The sequence below is a fragment of the Leopardus geoffroyi genome, chromosome A2 (genome assembly GCF_018350155.1).
Source record: "Leopardus geoffroyi isolate Oge1 chromosome A2, O.geoffroyi_Oge1_pat1.0, whole genome shotgun sequence".
Lineage (NCBI taxonomy): Eukaryota > Metazoa > Chordata > Mammalia > Carnivora > Felidae > Leopardus > Leopardus geoffroyi.
Window position 1 is genome coordinate 18104085 of NC_059331.1, and position 22052 is coordinate 18126136.

The window sequence follows — 22052 nt, forward strand, 5'->3', positions numbered from 1 at the left end:
ATAAATATCCAGGCCCCAACTGAAAATCATTCATCATGCCCCAAACCTGGTAGATCTCAAACTGAAAGGAAAAAGACAAACAACAGATGACAATGCCAAGGTAACAGAGCCATTATTATTATCTGACAGAGAAAGATTTGTTTTGTTTCTTTGTTTTTGTTTTTTTTAATCTGCCAAAGATTTTAATTTTTATTTTTTTTAATTTTTTAATGTTTGTTTCTTTCTTTCTTTATTTATTTATTTTTAACATTTATTTATTTTTGAGACAGAGAGAGACAGAGCATGAGCAGGGGAGGGTCAGAGAGAGAGGGAGACACAGAATCTGAAACAGGCTCCAGGCTCTGAGCTGTCAGCCCAGAGCCCGATGTGGGGCTCGAACTCACGGACCGCGAGATCATGACCTGAGCCGAAGTCAGACACCCAACTGACTGAGCCACCCAGGCGCCCTGATGTTTATTTATTTTTGAGACAATGTGAGAGACAGAGTTCGAGCAGGGGAGGGGCAGAGAGAGAGGGAGATATAGAATCTGAAGCAGGCTCCAGGCTCTGAGCTGTCAGCCCAGAGCCTGACGTGGGGCTCAAACTCACAAACTGTGAGATGGTGACCTGAGCCAAAGTTGGATGCTTAACCCACTGAGCCACTCAGGCACCCCTATCTGCCAAAGATTTTAAAGCAGCCATGGGGGAAAAAAAAAAAACCTTCAGTAAGTAATTATAAATATGCTTGAAACAGAAGAAAATATAGAAAGCCACAGCACAGAAATAGAAGATATAAAGAAGAACTAAATGGAAACTGTATAATTGAAAAATGGAGGGGTACCTGGGTGGCTCAGTTGGTTAGGAGTCCAACTCTTTTTTTTTTTTTTTAAGTTGATTTATTTTGAGACAGACAGAGACAGCGCGAGTGGTGGAGGGGCAGAGGGAGAGGGAGAATCCTGAGCAGGCTCTGCATAGTCAGTGCAGAGCCTGATGTGAGGCTCAAACCCACAAAACCATGAGATCATGACCTGAGCCAAAATCAAGAGTCACACACTCAACCAGCTGAGCCACCCAAGCACCCCAGGAATCCAACTGTTGATCTCAGCTCAGGTCTTGATCTCAGGGTTGTGAGTTCAGGCCCCACATTGGGCTCCAAGCTGGGCATGGTGCCTCCTTAAAAATAATAAAAAGAAAATAAATAAATAAATAAATAAATAAATAAATAGATAGATAGATAGATAAATAAATAATACAACTGAAAAAGAAAAGAAAAACACAACTGAAATAAAAAGCTCAATGGATGGCTCGCTCCAGAGCAGAACAGAAGAGAGAAAAAAATCAGTGAACTGGAAGATAAAACAATGGAAAACCCAATCTGAACAACAGAAATAAAACAGACTGAAACAGACTGAACGGAACTCAAGGATCTGTGTGACTATAATAAAACAATCTAATATTTGTGGCCTCAGGGTCCCAGAAGGAGAGGAGAAAATAGGATGGGACTGAAAATGTACTCGAAGAAATAACTACTAAGAAGTTCCCAATGTGGCAAAACATAAACATATAGATTCAACAAGCTAAGCAAATACTAAACAGAATAAACCCAAATAAATCCATGCAATGACACATCACAAATTAACTTCTGAAATCTAATGACAGAGAAAAAAAAATCTTAAGAGCAGCCAGAGGAAAATGACGCTTTAGCTAAACAATTTGAATGACAGCAGAAACCAGGATGATAGAAACAAATGGCACAGTATCTTTCAGGTACTGAAAGAAAAGAATTGTCAACCCAGAATCCAATGTCTAGCAAAAATATCCTTCAGGAATAAAGGGGAAATCAGGCATTCTTAGATGAAGGAAAACTGAGAGAATGTCAACAAAAGATGACCTACCCCAAAAGAATAGCTGCCCCAAAAGAATGGGAAGCTCTCTACACAGAAAAGAAACAATGAAAGAAGGAACTCTGAAACATCAGGGAAGGAAGGAAGAACACAGTAAGCAAAATTATGGGATAGAGATAAAAAGGCCAATCTACCAAGAAGACACAGCAATTCAAAATGTGTATGTACCAAACAAAAAAAAAAAACTACAAACTATGTATAGCAAAACTGATAGAATTGAAAGGAGAAACAAACAAACCCACAATTACAGTTGGAGATTTCAACTCCCTCTATCAACAAATTGGTAGAACAAAAAGACTGAAAATCACCAAGAATAAAGAAGAACTCAATATTATCAACCAAGAGGATCTAATCGACATTTATAGAACCCTCCACCAAATGACAACAGATTACACATTCTTTCAAGTGCCCATGGACATAAGCCAAGACAGACCATGGGCATAAAACAAACCTCAAGAAATTTAAAAGATTTAAAATTTTTGTTTGCGTTTATTTACTCATTTATTTTGAGAGAGAAAGAGAGGCAAAGAGAGAGAGAATCCCAAGCAGGCTCCATGCTGTCAGTGCAAAGCCCAACATGGGGCGCAAATTCACGAACTGTGAGATTATGACCTGAGCCAAAATCAAGAGTCAGATGCTTAACCGACTGAGCCACACAGGCACCCCTAAAGGTTTTAAATAATACAGAATACGTTCTCTGATCACAATGGACGAAAAACTAGAAATCAATAATCTCCAACACTGTAAACCAAACAACACTCTTCTAAATAATTCAAAAAGGGGGCGCCTGGGTGGCTCAGTGGGTTAAGCGTCTGACTTCAGCTCAGGTCATGATCTCGAAGTTTGTGGGTTTGAGCCCTATGTCGGGCTCTGTGCTGACAGCTTGGAGCCTGGAGCCTGCTTCAGATTCTGTGTCTCCCTCTCTCTCTGCCCCTCCCCAGCTCACACTCTGTCTCTGTCTCTCTCAAAAATAAATAAACATTAGGAAATAATAATAATTCAAAAAGGAAGTCTCAAAGGAAATTAGAAAACACACTGAACTGACTGGCAATTAAAATATATCTAACTTTGGGATGCCTGGCTGTCTCAGCCAGAAAAGCATGTGAGTGCTGATCTCAGTCAGGGTTGTGGGTTTGAGTCCCATGTTGGATATAGAGATTACTTAAATAAATAAACTTATATATATAAATAAGTTTGTAAGACATAGCTAAAGTGCTGCTGAAATGAAACCCTATAGCACTGACTGCATACATTAGAAAGGAGGAAAAGGCTCAAATCAACAATCTAATAAGCTCTCACCTCAAAAACCTCCCTAAGGGGCACCTGGATGGCTCAGTCAGCTAAGTGTTCCAACTGTGGCTCAGGTCATGATCTCACAGTTTATGAGTTCAAGCCCCGCATTGGGCTCTCCACTGTCAGCGCAGAGCCTCCTTCACATCCTCGGTCCCCCTGCTCCTACTCTGCCCCTCCCCTGCTCATGCTCTCTCTTTCAAAAATAAACATTTGTAAAACAAAAACAAAGAAAAGCAAACTAAACCTACAACAAGCAAAAGGAAGTAAATAATAAAGATACAAGCAGAAACCAATGAAATTGAAAACAGAAAAATAGAGGAAATCAGTACAACAAAAAACTATTTTCTTGAAAGGATCAAAAAAATTAACAAACCTCTAGTGAGGCTGACAAAAAAGAGAGAGAAGTCACAAATTACTAATATCAGGAATAAAACAGAAGATACCACCACAGACCCTGTAGACATCAAAAGAATAAGGGAATACTACAAACAACTCTACACACAATTTAACAACATAGATGAGAAAACAAAAACATAAACTACCACAATTTTCCCAACATGAAATAATTAATTTGAATAGCCTTGTAACTATTAAGAAAATTGAATTCATAATTTTAAAACTCTTCTCTCCCAAATCCATAATTCATTATAAAATCCTAACAAAGGTTTAAAGAATTAACACCAATTCTACAATCTCTCTTAGAAAACAGAAAAGGGAGCACTTCCCAATTCATTTCATGAAATTAGTATTATCCTAATATCAAAACTGGATAAAACAATACAGGAAAAAAAATATGACAGACCTATATCTTTCATGATGGTACATGCAAAAATCTTTAACAAAACATAAGCAAATAGAACTCAGCAACATATAAAAAGAATTATACACCATGTCAACTTGGTGGGTTTATTCTAGCAATGCAAAGTTGGTTCAATATTTGAAAATTAATTGATGTAATCTACCATATTAACAAGTTAAAGAAAACTCACATGATCACATCAATCCATGCAAAAATAAAAAAAGTATTTGACAAAAGCCAATATTCATGATAAAATTCTCAGAAAAAAGGGTAAAAGAAGGTAACTTCCTTAACTTCATAAAGAACATCTACAAAAAAAAAAGTATATCTAACATATTTAACAATGAAATAGTGAATACTTCCCTGTAAGATTGGGAAGAAGGCAAAAATGTCCATTCTCGTCATTCTTATTCAACATAGTACTGGAAGTTCTAGCCAGTGAAATAAGGAAATAAAAGTTAAACATATCAGAAATAAAGAAATAAAACTGTCTCTATTTGCAAATGGCATGACTTTCTACATAGAAAATCTCACAGGTTGTATAAAAAAAATAATCCTAGAACTAATAAGGGATTCAGGAAGGTCACAGGACATAAGATTAACATATAAAAATCAATTGTGTTTCTATGAGCTAGCTAAGAACATGTAGATAACAAAATTAAACTTACAGTACCATTCCCAATGCCATTTTTAAAAAGATTTTATTTTTAATCTCTGTACCTAACACTTGGGCTTGAACTCACAACCCTGAGATCAAGAGTCACATGCTCTACCAACTGAGCCAGCCAGGCACCCCTACAATGCCATTTTTGAAAGTCAAAAAAAGAGAGAAGACTTAAATATAAATTTAAAGAAACATGTACAGGATTTAGATGCTTAAAAGTACACAGTACTGATGAAAGAAATTAAAGTTCTAAATAAATGGAGAGACATACCATGTCCATGGATTGGAAGACTCAAAACAGTATCAATTTCATCCAAATTGACCTATAGATTTAACATATATCTCAGCAAAATTTTTCTCAATTTTCTATATTACCCTAAAGTTTATATGGAAATACAAAGCAATTAGAATAGCTAGAATAAGGGTTTTTTTTTTTTTTTAAGAATAAAGTGGGAGGGATCAGTCTACTCAATTTCAAGACTTAGCACATGCCTATATTAATCAAGACTGTGTAGTATTAGTAAAAGGATAGACATATAGATCAATGGAAGGAAATACAGAACAAAGCAGTAGATCCACACAAATATGCCCAGTTGATTCTTTTTTAAGTTTATTATTTATTTGAGAGAGAGAGGGAGAGCATGAGCAGGGGAAGGGCAGAGAGAGAGAAAACAAAGGATTCCAAGAAGGCTCCACACTGTCAGCGCAGAGCCTGATGTAGGGCTCAAACTTGTGAACCGTGAGATCATGACCTGAGCCAAAACCAAGAGTCAGACGCTTAACTCCATGAGCCCACCCAGGTGCTGCTATGCTGAGTTGATTTTTAACATAATGTAAACAATTCAGTGAAGTAAGATAAGTCTTTTCAACAAGTGGCACTGATGCAATTGGACAGCCATAGGCAAATTTTTGTACATTATATACAAATTCATTCAAAATGGGGTCACATACTTAAATGTAAAATGTTAAACTATAAATAGAATTCTTAGGGACACCTGGGTAGCTCAGTCAGTTAAGCGTCTGACTTCAGCTCAGGTCATGATCTCAGTTCATGAGTTCGAGCCCTGCATCAGGCTCTGTGCTTACAGCTCAGAGCCTGGAGCCTGCTTTGGATTCTGTGTCTCCTTCCCTCTCTGACCCTGCCCTTCTCCTGCTTTGTCTCTCTCTTTTGTTTCTAAAAAAAAAAAAAAAAATAGAATACTTAGAAAAAAGCACAGAAGAAAATCTGGGATCTCAGGCTAGGTAAAGAGACCCAATACCTCAAATACCTGAAGTCCAATCCATAAAAGAAAAATTAACAAACCCAACTTTATTAAAATTAAAAATGTTTGCTCAAGGGGTTCCTGGATGGCTCAGTCAGTTGAGCATCTGACTCTTGGTTTTGACTCAGGTCATGATCTTATGGTTCATGAGTTGGAGCCTTGCATCGGGCTCTGAGCCTGCTTGGGATTCTCTCTCTCTCTCCCTCTCTCTGCCCCTTCCCCACACAGAGAGGGAGCACAAAATAAACATTAAAAAGAAAATGTTTGCTCAAGGTACTCTGTTAAGAGGATGAAAAGCCAAACTATAAACTGAGAGAAAATATTTGCAAACCATGTATCTGCCAAACCACTAGTATCTATCTATCACTTCTCGGCATTTTGGCTAAGATCAAGCATAGTATTTGTTCTTATTAGTTTAAACCACTAGTATCTAGAATAAAGGACTCTAAAAACTCAACAGTAAAGGGGCACCTGGGTGGCTTAGACGGTTCAGTGGTTGAGCTTCCGACTCTTAATTTTGGCTCAGGTCATGATCCCAGGATTGTGTGATCGAGCCCCACATTGGGCTCTGTGCTGAGCAAGAAGCCTGCTTAAGATTCTCTCTCCCTCTCTCTATCTCTCTTTTACTCTCTCTCTCTCTCTTCCTTTGCTCCTCTCCCATGTTTGTTCTCTTTAAAAAAAAAACCAAAAAAAAAAAAAACCCAAACATGCAACTACCATATGACTCAACAATTGTACTCCTGGGCATTTATCCCAGAGAAATGAAAACTTATTTTCTCAGCAAAACCTCTGAATACAAATGTTTATACCATCTTTATTCATAATAGCCCCAAACTGGAAACAACCCAGATGTCCTTCAATGGATGAAAAGTTAAACACACCACGGACTATTAAAGAGAAATGAATAATTCATACATGCAACAATCTGGTGAATCTCCAGAAAATTATGTTGAGTTAAAAATGACAATCCAGGGGCGCCTGGGTGGCTCAGTCAATTAAGCATCCGACTTTGGCCCAGGTCATCATTTCAGTTTGTGAGTTCAAGTCCCACATTGGACTTGCTGCTGTCAGTCAGTGCAGAGCCTGCTTCAGATCCTGTCTGTGCCCCACCCCCGGTGTGTCCCTCCCCCTCCCCCAAAAAACAATTCATAATTACAAAAAAAATTTTTTAAAGCCAATCCAAAAAGTTTACTTGGGAACTTTACTATAGTATGATTCCATTTATATAACATTCTTGAAATTATAAAATTATAGAAATGGAGTATAGACTCGTGGTTGCTGGGCCAGTTAAGAACTAGAGTGGGAGAAGGAAAATGGATGTGGCCATGGCAATGATGGAAATATTCTGTATCTTTACCATATCAATATCAATATTCTGGATGTAATATTGTTCTAGGGTTTTACAAGATGTTACCTTTATGGGAAAACTGGATAAAGGGTACATGTGATCTCTCTGTATTATTATTTTTCCCTTTACATTATTTTTTACAAGTGCACATACATCTATAATTATCTCAAAATAAAAAGCTTAATTAAAAAATACACAAAATTGGAATAAAGCTTGCACTGTTAAAAGCTAAAAAAAATACACAAAATTAAATGACAAATGCAAACCATGTAAAAGACTTGCCACGTACAGTAAGTAATTAACAACCTTAACACGTCCAAAGCTTTTATAAGCCAAAAAAACAAACAAATGAGCAAAGAAAAATAGGTACTTCATAAAGAAACAATACAAACAACTAATATTCATCAGAGTAATTAACCTCACTATCATTTAAAAGCAAGAAAAATTGGGGTTCCTGGTGGCTCAGTTGGTTGAGTGACCGACTTCAGCTCAGGTCATGATCTTGTGGTTCGTGAGACCAAGCCCCACATCAGGCTGCCTGTCAGTGCAGAGCCCGCCTCAGTTCCTCTGTCCCTCTCTCTCTGCCCCTTCCCACTTGTGCTCTCTCAAAAACAACCATTTAAAAAAATAAAAACATGAAAAAATTAAAACAATGCAAATTTTTCACCCATCAGACTGGCAGAGATTGTAAATTAGATGCTGCAGAGTTTCCTGGTCAGTGGGTGCTCCTGTATTATTGACTGAGAATAGAAAGGGATAGGCCTTTATAGGAGGGCCATTTGGTAATATGTTTTAAAAACTTTTTAAAGTATACACCTTTAGGGGGTGCCTGGGTGGCTGAGTTGGTTAAGCGTCCGACTCTTGATCTTGGCTCAGGTCATGATTTCATGGTTCATGGGATCAAGCCCCGTATTGAGCTCTGTGCTGACAGTATGGAGACTGCTTGGGATTCTCTTTGTCTCTCTAGCTCTCTCCCTGTCCCCCCACCTCAAAATAAACAAAGTTTAAATAAATAAATAGATAAATAAATAAATGTACACACCTTTAAACATACTAATTTCATGTCTGGACATTTATTCTAAGAAAATAATCAGGTATGCATGGGGTGCCTGGGTGGCTCAGTCAGTTGAGTTTCCTACTTTGGCTCAGGTCAAGATCTCACAGTTAGTGGGTTGGAGCCCCACATTGGGCTCTGCGCTGACAGCAGGGGCCTGTTTCAGATCCTCTGTCTCCCTCTCACTCTGCCCCTCCCCTGCTCTCTCTCTCAAAAATAAATAAACATTAAAGAAAAGAAAAGAATCAGATATACACACAAAAACTTATTTATAAAGATCTTTGCTATCGTATATAATTTGTCATGCCCCCAGATAAGGAATTATTGGGTAAATGACAGCCATGTAATGAAATAAGATACAGAACATGATGCTTGAGAAAAACAACCACAGAAAATTAGGATACATCAAGTGAAAAAAGCTGGTTATAAAACTAATGCATTATGTGACCTCAATTTTATTTCAAAAGTTAACATTTCCTAACATACATGTTTACCAAAAAGGCTAGAAGAATTCACACAAAAACATACTAGCGGTTACCTCAGTGGGGTGGTATCATGGGTGATAAATACATTTTTTTCTTTGTGCTTCTCTGCATTATCAAAATTTTCTAGCAAGAATTATGTGTTAAATTACTTCAGCTATTAGAAGAAAACAGCAGTAACTTTTTTGTTTTAAAAGGAGCCTGTGTGGTAAGGCAGGAGACCAATTCACACCCTTGGCTGTCAATGAGCCAGGTACTCAAAGGGCACTGAGTCTTCGGGCAACTGGTAGAGACATAAGATACACAGGCAGAAGTAGCCTCCCTTCCACCTCTGAAGAAACACGGTTCACCTTTCAGAGTTCCTGAAGTACTGTTAATAAGAGTGGATAAGTCTAGAATGACACATCACAGGTGTGACATTTTGGTTGGTTTGTTACACTGTCCTGGTTCTCGATTCTACTACGATTGCTTCCATGCTCTTGAAAACCTTGAAACTGTTTTGCACACCTGACCTGAAGCCTTTATAAAGGGTGAAAGGACATAAACATCCACACAAAATTGCATACTGAATGGAAAAAGCTAGCTGCCTCCCCCCAGATCACATTCCCCCACACCAGCTCATTCCCTTACCTGTAGCAAGCACTTGATCCGTTCTCCAGGGGTCATAATTCCCGTGGTGAATACACCAGATAACATCCCAGCTGCAAATATTTGGGGGTAGCTGTATTGAAAACAAAAACCAGAGGCAACCCCTGTGACTAACCTCCCAGGACAGCAGCAATCCCAGCACGAAGGATGACTTTGTAAGAAAAAATAAGCACTTGGACTAGGCAGAAGCCCAGCAGAAATAAATCATATTTTGCACAAAAGCAAAGTTCTAGGTGTATTCTGAGGTCAAATTTTCCGGGGCAGAGGTCTCAGTACCAAGAGTAATATGAGCTTGGTCAAGAAGGCCACCTGCACACTCAGTTGGCCTCACCCACAGAAGCTTTATAGTGAGACATAGTTCCCTGCCTGGGCCTGTCATGCACAATGACTACAGATTAGTTTTTAGGCTTCACTGAGCCTTGACTCCCCATTTGTAAAACTCAGGGTTGTTGTAGGAAAAAAGCCTCCAACTCAAGATTTGGGTCTCAGTCAACCCCAGTTTCCCTCCAATCTCACTTCCTCTGGATCAGCAAGGGCCTGAGAACATTTTAAGCCAAGACTCAAGCCAGACAGCATCAAGGCTGGGGGGACAGTTGTGGCCATTTCCACAGGATGAAGGGCACCCAGACCAATTGCAAAGAGTGTGCTGTTAAGATGCTGAAAAAGGCCCAGACAGGGATGGTACCCAGAGAGGCATGATGAGTTCTGTAGCCCTCTGGGCAGGGAATGATCCCTCAGCGGCCAGAGAGATGGATCCTCACCCTAGGCCCTATAGAATAAACCACACGAAGTATTTGGAGGTGAGGCTCCAGGTATCTATAGCACACAGCTGTCTGTGCTACCTCTGGCATCTCCTTTTCTATTAGTAATACAAGGGTCACCAGGAGGCAATGGAGCACAAAGCTATAATTAACATCTCAACAGAGCCTCCACAATTTAAGAAAGGTTACTAAAAATCTTCAGTTACTTGCCAGAGCCTCAGGCCCCTCCTGACCCCAACCTCTGACAGTTGAGCCTTCAGCCAGGTCCCACTCAACAAGAGCCCAAGACCTGGAGAACAGATGTCAAACGGGGTAGAGAGACATCTACTGCAGTCCTTCCCTCTAGGTAGGGCATAAGTTTCAACAGCCCTGTTTTTGTTGTTGTTGTTTTATATTCTCACGCCAGGCAGGGCCCACACATATACCTCAGGCATGCAGACCTAGCATACAGGTTGGCTGTCGAACAGTCAAGAGACTTGCTTTCATGCACGGCCTCCTTCACAGACACAGTTCACACTGCTGTCTCCAAGAGGAGCCCTCTCAGCAACTGAAGTTCTCCTCAGGAGACCAACATGCTCTGTACTTTGCAGGATGCCCATACTCCAGGCCAGGCACATCCCCATCTCTTGGGAATAAGGACTTTTCTCTGAATGGGTTCTGTGTGCCCAGAGAACTCTTTAGACACTCTATGGCTGCCTGGCCCATTCTGCCACTCCCCACCCCCACCCTAGGCTGGTATCTGTGAGTCTGAACCTTCCTGGGGATCCACTCCAAGATCCTGGTAATGCTCATTTCCATACTATCCTCAAATACCACTGCAGGGAGGGGAAACATGGCAGAGCTGATGTCCAGAATTTAAAACATGGCAAGATTATACGAGTGGGGTCCTCAGTGTCTCAACCTTTGCTCACGCAGGAAGGGTATTTCTTTGTATGCTGATGTGATTGTACAGGGAATACAACCCACAGGTCTAAGTACTAACAATGACCCCACTGGGGGTTTTAGTGCATGGCCCCAGTGTAACTATGAGCTGGTACATGAGCTAGAATACCAGCTTCTCAGAGAAGACGTGTCCCTGGGACATTTGGACTACCAACAGCCAAACACAGCTTCAAAAGGACCCCATATACATTCACATTTGTGGCCACCTGTGGCTATTTATAGAAGCTTGTCACATTCAGAGGGTCACAAGGACTCCAGAAATAGTTTCACATTATAAGCATCTCATCTACGTCCTAGACCCTTACTCAGCATGCTGTGGCCTGAAGTAGTGACAGAAAACAACCACACAGCACCCTGGGCTTCCTCCCTCAAACTCTTGGACCCAGGCCTGGCCAGCCTCTGTGGGATCTGTGCTGCCTGCAGCCATTCCCAGGAGTTGTTGTCACCCTGCAAGTCTCAGACTGAGGACATCTTATCATCCCATGTTTCCACTCTGAATCCCCCTGCATGCCAAGAAGCTGGTCTGATGAAAAGTACATCATAGTGAATATAGTCAATAATATTGTAATAACTTTGTATGGTGACAGATGGGAACTACACTTACCATGTGAGCATTTCATAATGTATGTAATTGTTGAATCACTACATTATATACTTGAAACTAATATTATGTGTCAACTATACTTCAATTAAAAATTTTAAAAGGTTTAATCAAAAAAAATTGAGAGGCACCTGGGTGGCTCAATCAGTTAAGTGTCCAACTTCGGCTCAGGTCATTATCTCCTGGTTCATGAGTTCAAGCCCTGCATCGGGCTCTGTGCTAACAGCTCAGAGCCTGGAGCCTGCTTTGGATTCTGTGTCTCCCTCTCTCTCTGCCCCTCCCCTGCTCATACACACACACACTCTCTCTCTCTCAAAAACAAATAAACACTAAAAAAAAAAAAAAAAAAAAAAAAAAAAAAAAAAATTGAGAAACACCTGGGTGACTCAGTTGGTTAAGGGTCCTTCCCTTTTCCCAAGCAGGGGATGGAAGACAAGGCTGCTGTTGTCATTGCTGTAGCACTGGGGACTGTTCATGGCATTTTACATACTTTTTCACATTCAGACCTCTCAATGCTATGGGGTTGATATCACTAATATCCACAGTAAGTGATACTACTTCATAGAAGAAATTATGACAACCTGGTAGGGAAGATGGGGGAGGATTTGGGGTTGTTTTCTTTTTCCCTTTGGTTCACAGGGCAAAAGAAGCTCAAGTACCTCCCTCATGTGGAGCAACCAGGAGCCAGTGTTAGGGGTCCAGAGGGACAGCCACTCCCTATCTGCCAAGATTTTTCACTTTGACCCATGTCACACCACCAGGCGGAACAGCTTCAAGTGCTCCAGACCTGTAAGTACTCACCTGAGCACATCCTCTGGGCATTTCTGTTGCAGTTTCTTCCCCAAACCAAACCCAAAGAAGCACACAGCGAACATGGGGGTGACCCCAATGATGGGGGCAGCCATGCCCCGATATAGCCCCGTGATGCCCTGCAAGGAATCACAGAAACAGAAGCTGTTTATAGACACAAGTACCCTTTATACCGCTGAAACAGCGACGTACTGTGTCCTCTAAACTGTGGCTTCCTTCCTTCACCTCTTCTCCGAGTGAAGAGAACTTTCAAAAGGAAGAAAAACCCCTGGGAGCCTGGGTGGCTCAGTCGATTAAGTGTCCAATTCTTGGTTTCAGCTCAGGTCATGATGTCACAGTTCATGAGTTTGAGTCCTGCCTTGGGTTCTGTGCTGATGGTGCAGAGCCTGCTTGGCATTCTCTCTCTCTCCTCCTGCATCTCTTTCTCTCTCTCTCTCAAAATAAATAAACTTAAAAAAAAAAAACAAAAGGAAGAAACCCCCAGAAATAGTTGTCCTTTTATACACTGCTGAAGAAACTAGAAACAGCTTTTATTCTGGAAAGCAATCTGGCAATATGCAGCATGCCCTTTCATCAGGAAATTCTGTGTCTAGAAGTTTATTCTAAGAAAATACTCAGAGATGTAAAAAGAGAATGACATTAGGCATTTATAAGCTCCCAAAATTTTGGAATAATCCAAAAAACTCCCAAATAGGAGATTAACAAGACAAATGATGGGAATTCCATAAATGGACTATCACACGGCCATTAAATCACATTGTAACATGAGAAGATGCTATTAAGTCTACCTAGAGACCACTAAAAAGGCAGGCTAGAAGATAAGATGTATAATGTGATCTGACTTCCTTGGAGTGAGATGACAGGTAATTAAGAAATTTTTGTATTTTCCAAGTACTAAGATATAGGGTTTTTATTATTAGAAACAATAGTAAAACTGCACATCAACTTTCACTCATGTAGTTTGTGATAAAATCAACTATGCCAGTAGCCAATAAACAGACAAACAGATATCCCAACCAAATGAGGTTCGTAACCAGGGAAAAAGATTTGGGACCCAGGAGACCAAGGGTTGGGCCCAAGAGAGGTAAAGGAGGCTTCTGGGATGGCGTTGGGTACTGTGGGCCTGGAAAGAAGCCAGTCCACACAAGAGTATGAGGATAGAGGACCCCAGAAGGGAAGTTTCCCAAAAAAAAAACAAAAAACAAAAAAAAAAACAAAGCAAAACAACTCACAGTGGAAGAACAGATTACAACTGTTTAGGCAGTGTGGAAAACCAAACAGAAAGGTACTCCACAGAGCTTTCTTAGGTACAAGATAACAAAGACAGCAATTCAAAGAAACACAAGCAAAAGAAACTGACACAATTATTTTACCTAACCTCAAGAAAAACAAAAAGTCACACAAGAAATAAAATGCGCATCATACTATATTACTTAAGAGGAAAAAAATATATAAAGTTGTAATCATGAAAACAGTAAATTGGAAACCACAACATATGATAAAACTATACAGGCAGGGCAGAAAGAGGGCATAAAGAAATGTAAGACTAGGGGAACCTGGGTGGCTCAGTTGGTTAAGTGTGACTCTTGGTTTAGGCTCAGGTCACAATCTCGCGGTTTGAGTTTAAGCCCTACACTGGGCTTTGTGCTGACAACGCGGAGCCTGCTTGGGGTTCTCTCTCTCAGCCACTCCCTTGCGTGTGCGCATGTGCGTGCTTTTTCCTCTCTCTCAAAATAGATAAATAGGGGCACCTGGGTGGCTTAGTCTGTCAAGCTTCTGACTTCAGCTCAGGTCATGATCTCGCGGTTTGTGAGTTTGGGCCCTGCATAGGGCTCTGTGCTGACAGCTCAGAGCCTGGAGCCTGCTTCAGATTCTGTGTTTCCCTCTCTTGCTGCCCCTCTTCCACTTGTGCTCTCTCTCTCAAAAATAAATAAACATTAAAAAAAAGTTTAATAAATATTTTTTAAAAAGCATTAAAAAAGAAATGTAAGACTTAAAATCATCTACCACAAATAGGTAGCTAACACATATAAAAAGTGTATTAAATATAGTTGTAAATGTATATTTTTTTAGGTAGAAACAGCATAAACAACTGGAAAAGCTGAAAAAAATTACCTCTGGAGAAGAGGTGGATAAATCATTTTGCTACTTTGTTACAAGCCTTTCAGTAACAAACCCAAGTGCTTGTATCACTTTAATACAAAATAAGGAATAATTTTAAAAACAAATGTTATAGTTGCTCATTTTGTTTTACACTTTTTAAATTTAATTTTGTATTTTTAAAAAGTTATATCCAAATTAGCATATAGCACAACAATGATTTCAGGAGTAGATTCTTTAGTGCCCCTTACCCATTTACCCCATCCCCCCCCCCACAACCCCTCCTGTAACCCTGTTTGTTCTCCATGAGTCTCTTGTTTTGTCCCCCTCCCTGTTTTTATATTATTTTTGTTTCCCTTCCCTTATGTTCATCTGTTTTGTGAAGTCATATGATTTTTGTCTTTCTCTGACTAACTTCACTTAGCATAATACCCACCAGTTCCATCCATGTAGTTGCAAATGGCAAGATTTCATTCTTCTTGATTGCTGAGTAATACTCCATTGTATATATATACCACATCTTCTTTATCCATTCATCCATCGATGGACATTTGGGCTCTTTCCATACTTTGGTTATTGTTGATAGTGTTGCTATAAACATGGGGGTGCAGGTGTCCCTTAGAAACAGCACACCTATATCCCTTGGATAAATGCCTAATAGTGCAATTGCTGGGTCATAAGGTAATTCTATTTTTAGTTTTTTGAGGAACCTCCATACTATTTTCCAGAGTGGCTGCACCAGCTTGCATTCCCACTTTTACATTTTTTTTTTTTTTACATTTTTTTTAACGTTTATTTATTTTTGAGACAGAGAGAGAGAGACAAAGCATGAACGGGGGAGGAGCAGAGAGAGAGGGAGACACAGAATCGGAAGCAGGCTCCAGGCTCTGAGCCATCAGCCCAGAGCCCGATGCAGGGCTCGAACTCACGGACCGCGAGATCGTGACCTGAGCTGAAGTCGGACGCTTAACCGACTGAGCCACCCAGGCGCCCCTTACATTTTTTTTTTAACGCTTATTCATTTTTGAGAGCCAGCGAGAGACAAAGCACAAGTGGGGGAGGGGCAGAGAGAGAGGGAGACAGACAGACAGACAGAAACCGAAGCAGGCTCCAGGCTCCAAGCTGTCAGCACAGAGTCCAACGTGGGGCTCAAACTCACGAACCGCAAGATCATGACCTGAGCCGAAGTCGGACGCTCAACCAACTGTGCCAACCAGGTGCCCCTATAGTTGCTGCTTAGGATAGAACCGCAAGAGAAATAGGGTGGTGCTCCACACCTGGAGAGTCCACGGACACAGGCTGGAGAACCTGTCTCTCTGCAGATCCTGGGCACTCACAACCAATCTTCTTTCCTGAACTAAAGGGGCACAACTGTACCAGTCGGCACTCCTGGGTCCTGCAAAGGTCTAACATTGTCACACGCTGTAAGCAGACTGTCTGAGGACAAAGTGCAAAGGCAGAAAACAGTAAAGAGTGAAGGGGGAAGAGAAGGTTCTGAGGAGGATCTACAAAAGCAGCATGTGACAAAGTCGTTCCAAAGCCTACAGCTCCCTGCCGGGGCTGAAAAGCATGTCCAAGTCCTAAGGGCCTAACTAAGCCCTTGCCTCCTGGTTAGCCTTCCTTCCACCATCCTGGCCCACCCACTTCCACGCAGCACAGCCAAAACCTCTGGCAGTTTCAGAAAGCAGAGAGGTCAGTTTGGCACAGCAAAAACCAAGGATGTGCATGCATATGGACGAAGGAAACCTATTCAACCCTGCAGGGAGTTGGGTTTGTACAAGCCATTCTCACCAGGCCCCCAGGACCCAGCACACTGCCAAGCCACTAAACAGATGCTCAGTGTTCCTTGACCAAGAGGCATGTAAACCCTGCCTTTCTTCCACCAGCGCAGAGGATATGGGGCAGATCCAAAGCCTAAAGCCTCAATGGGACACCGATGAGACTCAGCTCTGGGAAGCACAGATGAAAGAAAGAATGCCTTAAAGAAAAAAAGGCAGCACCATCTTGGGCATGGATCCTGTGGGAACCCTGGGAACAATTTCTCCCCCAAGGCTTAATCCATTACTTAGCAGTTTCCCTTCTTTATCTGGGTGACACCTAAGCACCCTGAATTCTGCCTTTCAAATGAGAAAACCATTTTGTTAGCTTTAGTCATCCATATAAAACAGCAGCTGGAACCATCAAAGAATCCAGAGCAACAACAGGAGGGCATGGGATGGCACAGTGAGAGAGCCGCAGCTGTGGGCTAGCCCTCCAACAGAAAGACACCCTATCCCCCCAGGGAAGCAACAAACCAACTCTGTGAATGTGGTCCTCTGAGTAAGAGGAATGCCCAACACCTAGATACCATACCTCTCTAACAAGTGTCTTCCGGAAACAGTCAAAGGTCCCAGAATACATGGGTGGCTGTCCAGGCAAACTTGGGGGCTGTGTCTGCAGTCGGACCTGAAACCAGAAGTTAAAACACAATCATCTCCCAGAAACAGAACTGCTTCCCAAACTCTGAACAGAGAATAGTTGTGCCTGTGTACATGTCTTTGGCACTTGCTTAACCTGCTAGATTCAGACTTCTCTTTCCTCCAATTTATTCAAACTCTGTACTCACATGTCATTAGTAGCATGCCTTTTTTTCCCCTCATCTAGTCACTTCCACCACTTATTTCTTACCTAATGGATCCCACAATGACCCAATGGGATAGGTATTCCCAGTTTACAGATAAGAAGGCTGGGTTTACAGAGTTCAAGTGATATGCCAATAGTTATGACCAGCTTCCTATTTGTGGTGGCATGCTGGTGGTTAGGTAAGGCACTCCACAAAAGCATTCTGGAGTAAGGTGGATTTTTTAAATGTAATTAAAAATTTGTAAATTTATTTTGAGAGAGAAGGAGAGTGCAAGCTGGGGAGGGGCAGAAAGAGGAGAGATAGAATCCTAAGCGGGATCTGCACTGCCAGTGTGAGCCTGACATGGGGCTCAAATTCACGAACCATGAGAGCATGACCTGAGCCGAAATCAAGAGTTAACCAACTGAGCCACCCAGGCACCCCTGGTTAACCAACCGCTTAACCAACTGAGCCACCCAGGCACCCCTGGAGTAAGGTGGATTTAATCCCACTTCTGCTGATCCTCATCCTTCTTGACCTTTTGATATATACAGTGCTTCAAAATGTCTCTTCTTGAAACCTCCCTTCTTAGAACTCCCTCCTTTGTCTCCTTTTCTACTCCGGGCATTCTTCAGGCTTAGCACCCTACCCATGTGGTCCATGATCCCATTCAGAAAACTCAGATTGCAGGGCTTCAGCTGCTACTCAGTGATGACTATCACTTGGCCATCTCCAGACCTTCTCTCCCATCTTTAGGGTATACTTCCAACTTCCAAGTAAAGATCTCCCTACTCAAATCACCTCTGGAATCTCACCTTCCTGATGAATGTTCCATTTGTGCCAGAGCGACCTAGCTACCTCAGGATTTGAAACCATAGCATCACCTCTGACTACCTCCTATTGCTCTCCCTACTCTTACTGACATGGGCACCAAGTCTATTGGAGTGGTCCTTCAAGATGCTTCCAGAATCCTAATTTCTTCCTCTGTCTGAGTCCTTTCCTAGGCCAAGACCTAACTCATTCTTACCCAGTATAGTGGTTTTCAATTATGTCCACTAATTCCTTGATGCTCTTTCCCCTTCAAATTTAAGTCCTAATTCACTCCCCTTGAATGTGGGCTAGACTCAGCCAACTTACTTCTATCAAGTAGAGTATGGTGGTATTGATGCTATATGACCTCCAAGGCTAGGTGACAAAAAGGCCAGCTTCTGCCTGGCTCTATCTCAGGTTATCTGCTTTGGGGGAAGTCAGTCACCATGTTATAAGGACACTCAAGTAGCTTAGAGAGGCCATGTATGGAAGAAAGAAGGCCTCCTGACAAGAGCCAGCACCAACTTGCCAGCATGTGAATGAACCACGTAGAAGCCAATCCTTAAGATGAGTGTAGTCCCATACGACATCTTTTTTTTTTTGGGGGGGGGGCATTGTCTTTGGGTAATTTAAGTAATCTCTACACCCAACGTGGTGTTCAAACTCAAGACCCAAAAATCAAGAGTCATATGCTCTAGCGATTGAGTCAGCCAGGCACCCTGGTTCAGTACTTTTTCTCAACAGCTTTTTTTTTTTTTTTTTTTTTTTTTTTTCAACGTTTATTTATTTTTGGGACAGAGAGAGACACAGCATGAACGGGGGAGGGGCAGAGAGAGAGGGAGACACAGAATCAGAAACAGGCTCCAGGCTCTGAGCCATCAGCCCAGAGCCCGACGCGGGGCTCGAACTCACGGACCGCGAGATCGTGACCTGGCTGAAGTCGGACGCTTAACCGACTGCGCCACCCAGGCGCCCCTCTCAACAGCTTTTTAAGATATAATTTCCATACCATAAAATTCACCCTTTTAAAGTGCACAGTTCAATGGTTTTTAGTATTTTGAGTTGTGCAACCTTCATTACAATCAACTTAGAACATTTTCATCACCACAAAAAGAAACTCCACACCATTAGTAGTTACTCTCTATCCCTTGCTCCTCTAAGCCCCTTGCAATCACTTATCTACTGTCTCTATAAGCTTGTCTAATATTTATTCAATATTAAGTCCTTTGCCCATTTTTCAATTGGGCTATTTGTCTTTGTATTGAGTTGCAAGAGTTCTGTATTCATCCTGGATGCCAGCCAACATCTGCAACCTCACAAACAACCCTAAGCCAGACTATCCACCTAAACTGCTCCCAAAACCCTGCCTCAGAAAGACTATGAGAGTTAATGAATGTTATTATTTCGTATCACTAAATTTTAGGGTAAGTTGTTATAATGCGATAGATAACTGATACATCCAGTTACTTCTGCAGTCTACTTCCTGGCTGTTTTTCCTGCTCAGAGTCCTTCTGCTTCCAAGTCCTTCTCATGGTGCTATCATACTAACCTTTTCAAAACACCATTTTCGCCCTGCTCTTCCTCTGTTTCTTTAGAATCTCTTATTCTTATATTTGTTAGGGCCTTACATGTCACAATAAGGAAATCACTTTCTAGGCAATGGAGAGTCCATGCAAGTCTGAGGAGTTTATAGGACAGAATAGTAGAAATGTAAAACAGAACTGCTTGACATCTGAAATCCCTTTTATTGGCTTTCAGATCCTCCATAATCAGGCACAACCTCCCTAGCTCAGTAAGGAGGGAGAGATGGATCAAAACTTCTGAGTGATACCTTTCTGTGATTCTGTATAGATTTCACACCTGTTCCATCATGACGTCAACCATCCAAGCCAGCAAGAACATTAAAGTACTCCATGGCTGATCTTATTTTACAGCCTGATTCCCACTGCCAAGCCAGTATCTGCCTTCACTTCTGCTCTTCCCCTGCCCAGAATGTCTGGGTTCTCCACTTCTCCAGTCAGAACTCAGCCAGCCCTTTACCACCTACCACACAGCCTTTCCAAGCTCCAACTCTGAAGTGCTGCAGTTCTTGCCTTCTTAGGCAACAGCTAGTCACCTTGGACCTCTGAAGGTGCCCCTAGGCCAGGCTTTGACTGGAACCCATGTGCCTCTCTGAGATCAAAAGGACTGCAATCAGCAATTTGTGGTTTTAAGCTAAAAAGCGGCTTTTTGGCTGTTAAAAATGCCAGGGAACATTTTCAGTCATTTACACTTTAGTACAGAGATCACTGAGCCCTTCCTGAGAGTAACATCTGTGGGGAAGAACGGCAAGAGGATACAGAAGTAAGAGCAATACTTGTATAAGGCAGCAAGTGAGGGTTTTGTTTTAAGAGAGGTCCCAAATGCCTCGAACTTACAAGATATCTGGCTACATGGATCAAGTGTAGGAAGAGAGGCCAGACAATTCTCTCATACTAGTCTTAAGTCCCCTACACAGACTTCCCACCCTGTAAGACTCATGTTGGCTCCCCACAGGCCCACCCTGGACACGATCTGTCAATTTCCTCCAAATGTGTGTCCAGAAATAAGGGTAGAAAACTAGGATGAAGTTCTGAATGCTAAGTCACAGAGCATGGACTTTGGTCTCCAGGCAGGTCTTGCTGAATGTGCTGCAGGGGAAAGAATTGAAGCAAGATGTGAGGAAGACCAGCGAACAAGCCCTAATGAGTTTCCTCCTTCCCAAAGCCTCAGTTTGACCATGGCTTCCTCACCTGGGAGTTGTCAGGATCAACGCGGCCCTGGGCGAAGTCAGTCACCTGCTTTTCTTGGAAGGAGCTTATCCCTGAGGATATGATCACTTCCCACCGGAGGCCTATCAGGCTTATGTGAGGTGATAGGCTGAAGATGGCCAACCTCCTCTCTGGGGTGGGAAAGTGAGAAGGAAATGATGGGGGCACTTTGGCCCCACAGGAATGTGTCAAAAGACATCTCTAGAATAATTGTACCTCTGTCTAGCTCTCTTTCTGAGGAGGGCTTTAACAGGTGACCTGTTTCAATCCTGCTGGTAATGTTGTAAGGTTTACTGCAATCAGAGCTTTGGGCAGGTGCTTTTTCTTTCCTATCCCCAAAGAGGTGGCGCAATGCCGGACCGAGAACTTTAAATCAGAGCCCTTGGTGGACGGTTAGAGTCTGCACCCTCTGCGCTGTATGACTCTTTGAGGCGCGAAGAACAGCTTCTCTGCGACCCCCAAAAAGAACGAAAGGGAGATTCCCTGGACTTCTCACGGAAGCTCCCACAGGCCCCGCTTCTGTCCCGGGCTGCGCCTCGTGGGAGACGCTGCTTTCTGCGCCTGGCCGGGGCCTCCTCCCTCCAGCCCGCGCGCGCCCCAGTCTCCTCGCACCTTGACGGTGTCCAGCGGGTGCCCCACAAACACCAGGCACATGCCGCCAAAGCCGCCGGCCAGCAGGTTCTTGAGTGGGCTGATAGGCTTCGCCTCGTCTGCCATGGTCCGTCCGTCTGGCCGGCACTGTGTCAGTCTGTTCCGGGCCTGCCCTGCGCCACTGCACCAGCCGCAGCGCTGGCACCGCCGACCTTTCACCCACTTTCGCGTGGGCGGGCCAGGAGCCCGGGGCAGGAGCCTGGGGCAGCCCAAGCTGCCCAGTCCGTCTTCCGCTGGGGGGCGGCTTCCGGCCGATGTCCCGCCCCTCTGTAGGCGTGGTTTGAGGTAGCAGAGCTGGCCCTGACCCCTTCAGGGCTAGGTTGGAAGTGCAGACGGTTAGCTTTACCCCTCCCGAAAGTCTTCCCGGACTTCAATGTTGTCTCCTCTACGCGTCGCATTACTCCGCAGAAGGCGACCGCGCTCGGCTTAGTGCCAGGCGCCCTTCCACGTGCTGGAGGCGCAGCTGGTAGCCCAACACACGGATCCCTGTCTTTGTGGAGCTTATAGACCATGACGAAGATAAATAAGTGAAAGCTGCATAGTGTATCAAGTG

The 22052-nt window shown here is 42.6% G+C and overlaps 1 protein-coding gene, 1 long non-coding RNA gene and 1 pseudogene across 2 annotated transcripts in view; 1 reads left to right on the top strand and 2 right to left on the bottom strand.

The window, feature by feature from the left end:
* The window catches only part of SLC25A20 (solute carrier family 25 member 20), a 29462-nt gene extending 7707 nt beyond the window's left edge, over positions 1-21755 (bottom strand). The window contains exons 1-4 of the mRNA XM_045496755.1: positions 21461-21755; positions 17000-17092; positions 12539-12666; positions 9416-9506 (exon numbers count right to left, since the gene is read on the bottom strand). Coding sequence (XP_045352711.1) covers positions 9416-9506; positions 12539-12666; positions 17000-17092; positions 21461-21565 — 417 coding nt within the window. The 5' untranslated portion in view covers positions 21566-21755. The remainder of the gene's footprint in view (positions 1-9415; positions 9507-12538; positions 12667-16999; positions 17093-21460) is intronic.
* Positions 4069-5306, bottom strand: LOC123607458. The gene is made up of 2 exons (XR_006716752.1): positions 4911-5306; positions 4069-4406 (listed from the first exon to the last, which is right to left on the bottom strand). It is a non-coding gene; the product is annotated as an uncharacterized LOC123607458 (long non-coding RNA).
* Positions 6264-6359, top strand: LOC123607817 (annotated as a pseudogene).
* Positions 21756-22052: the final 297 nt, after the last annotated feature.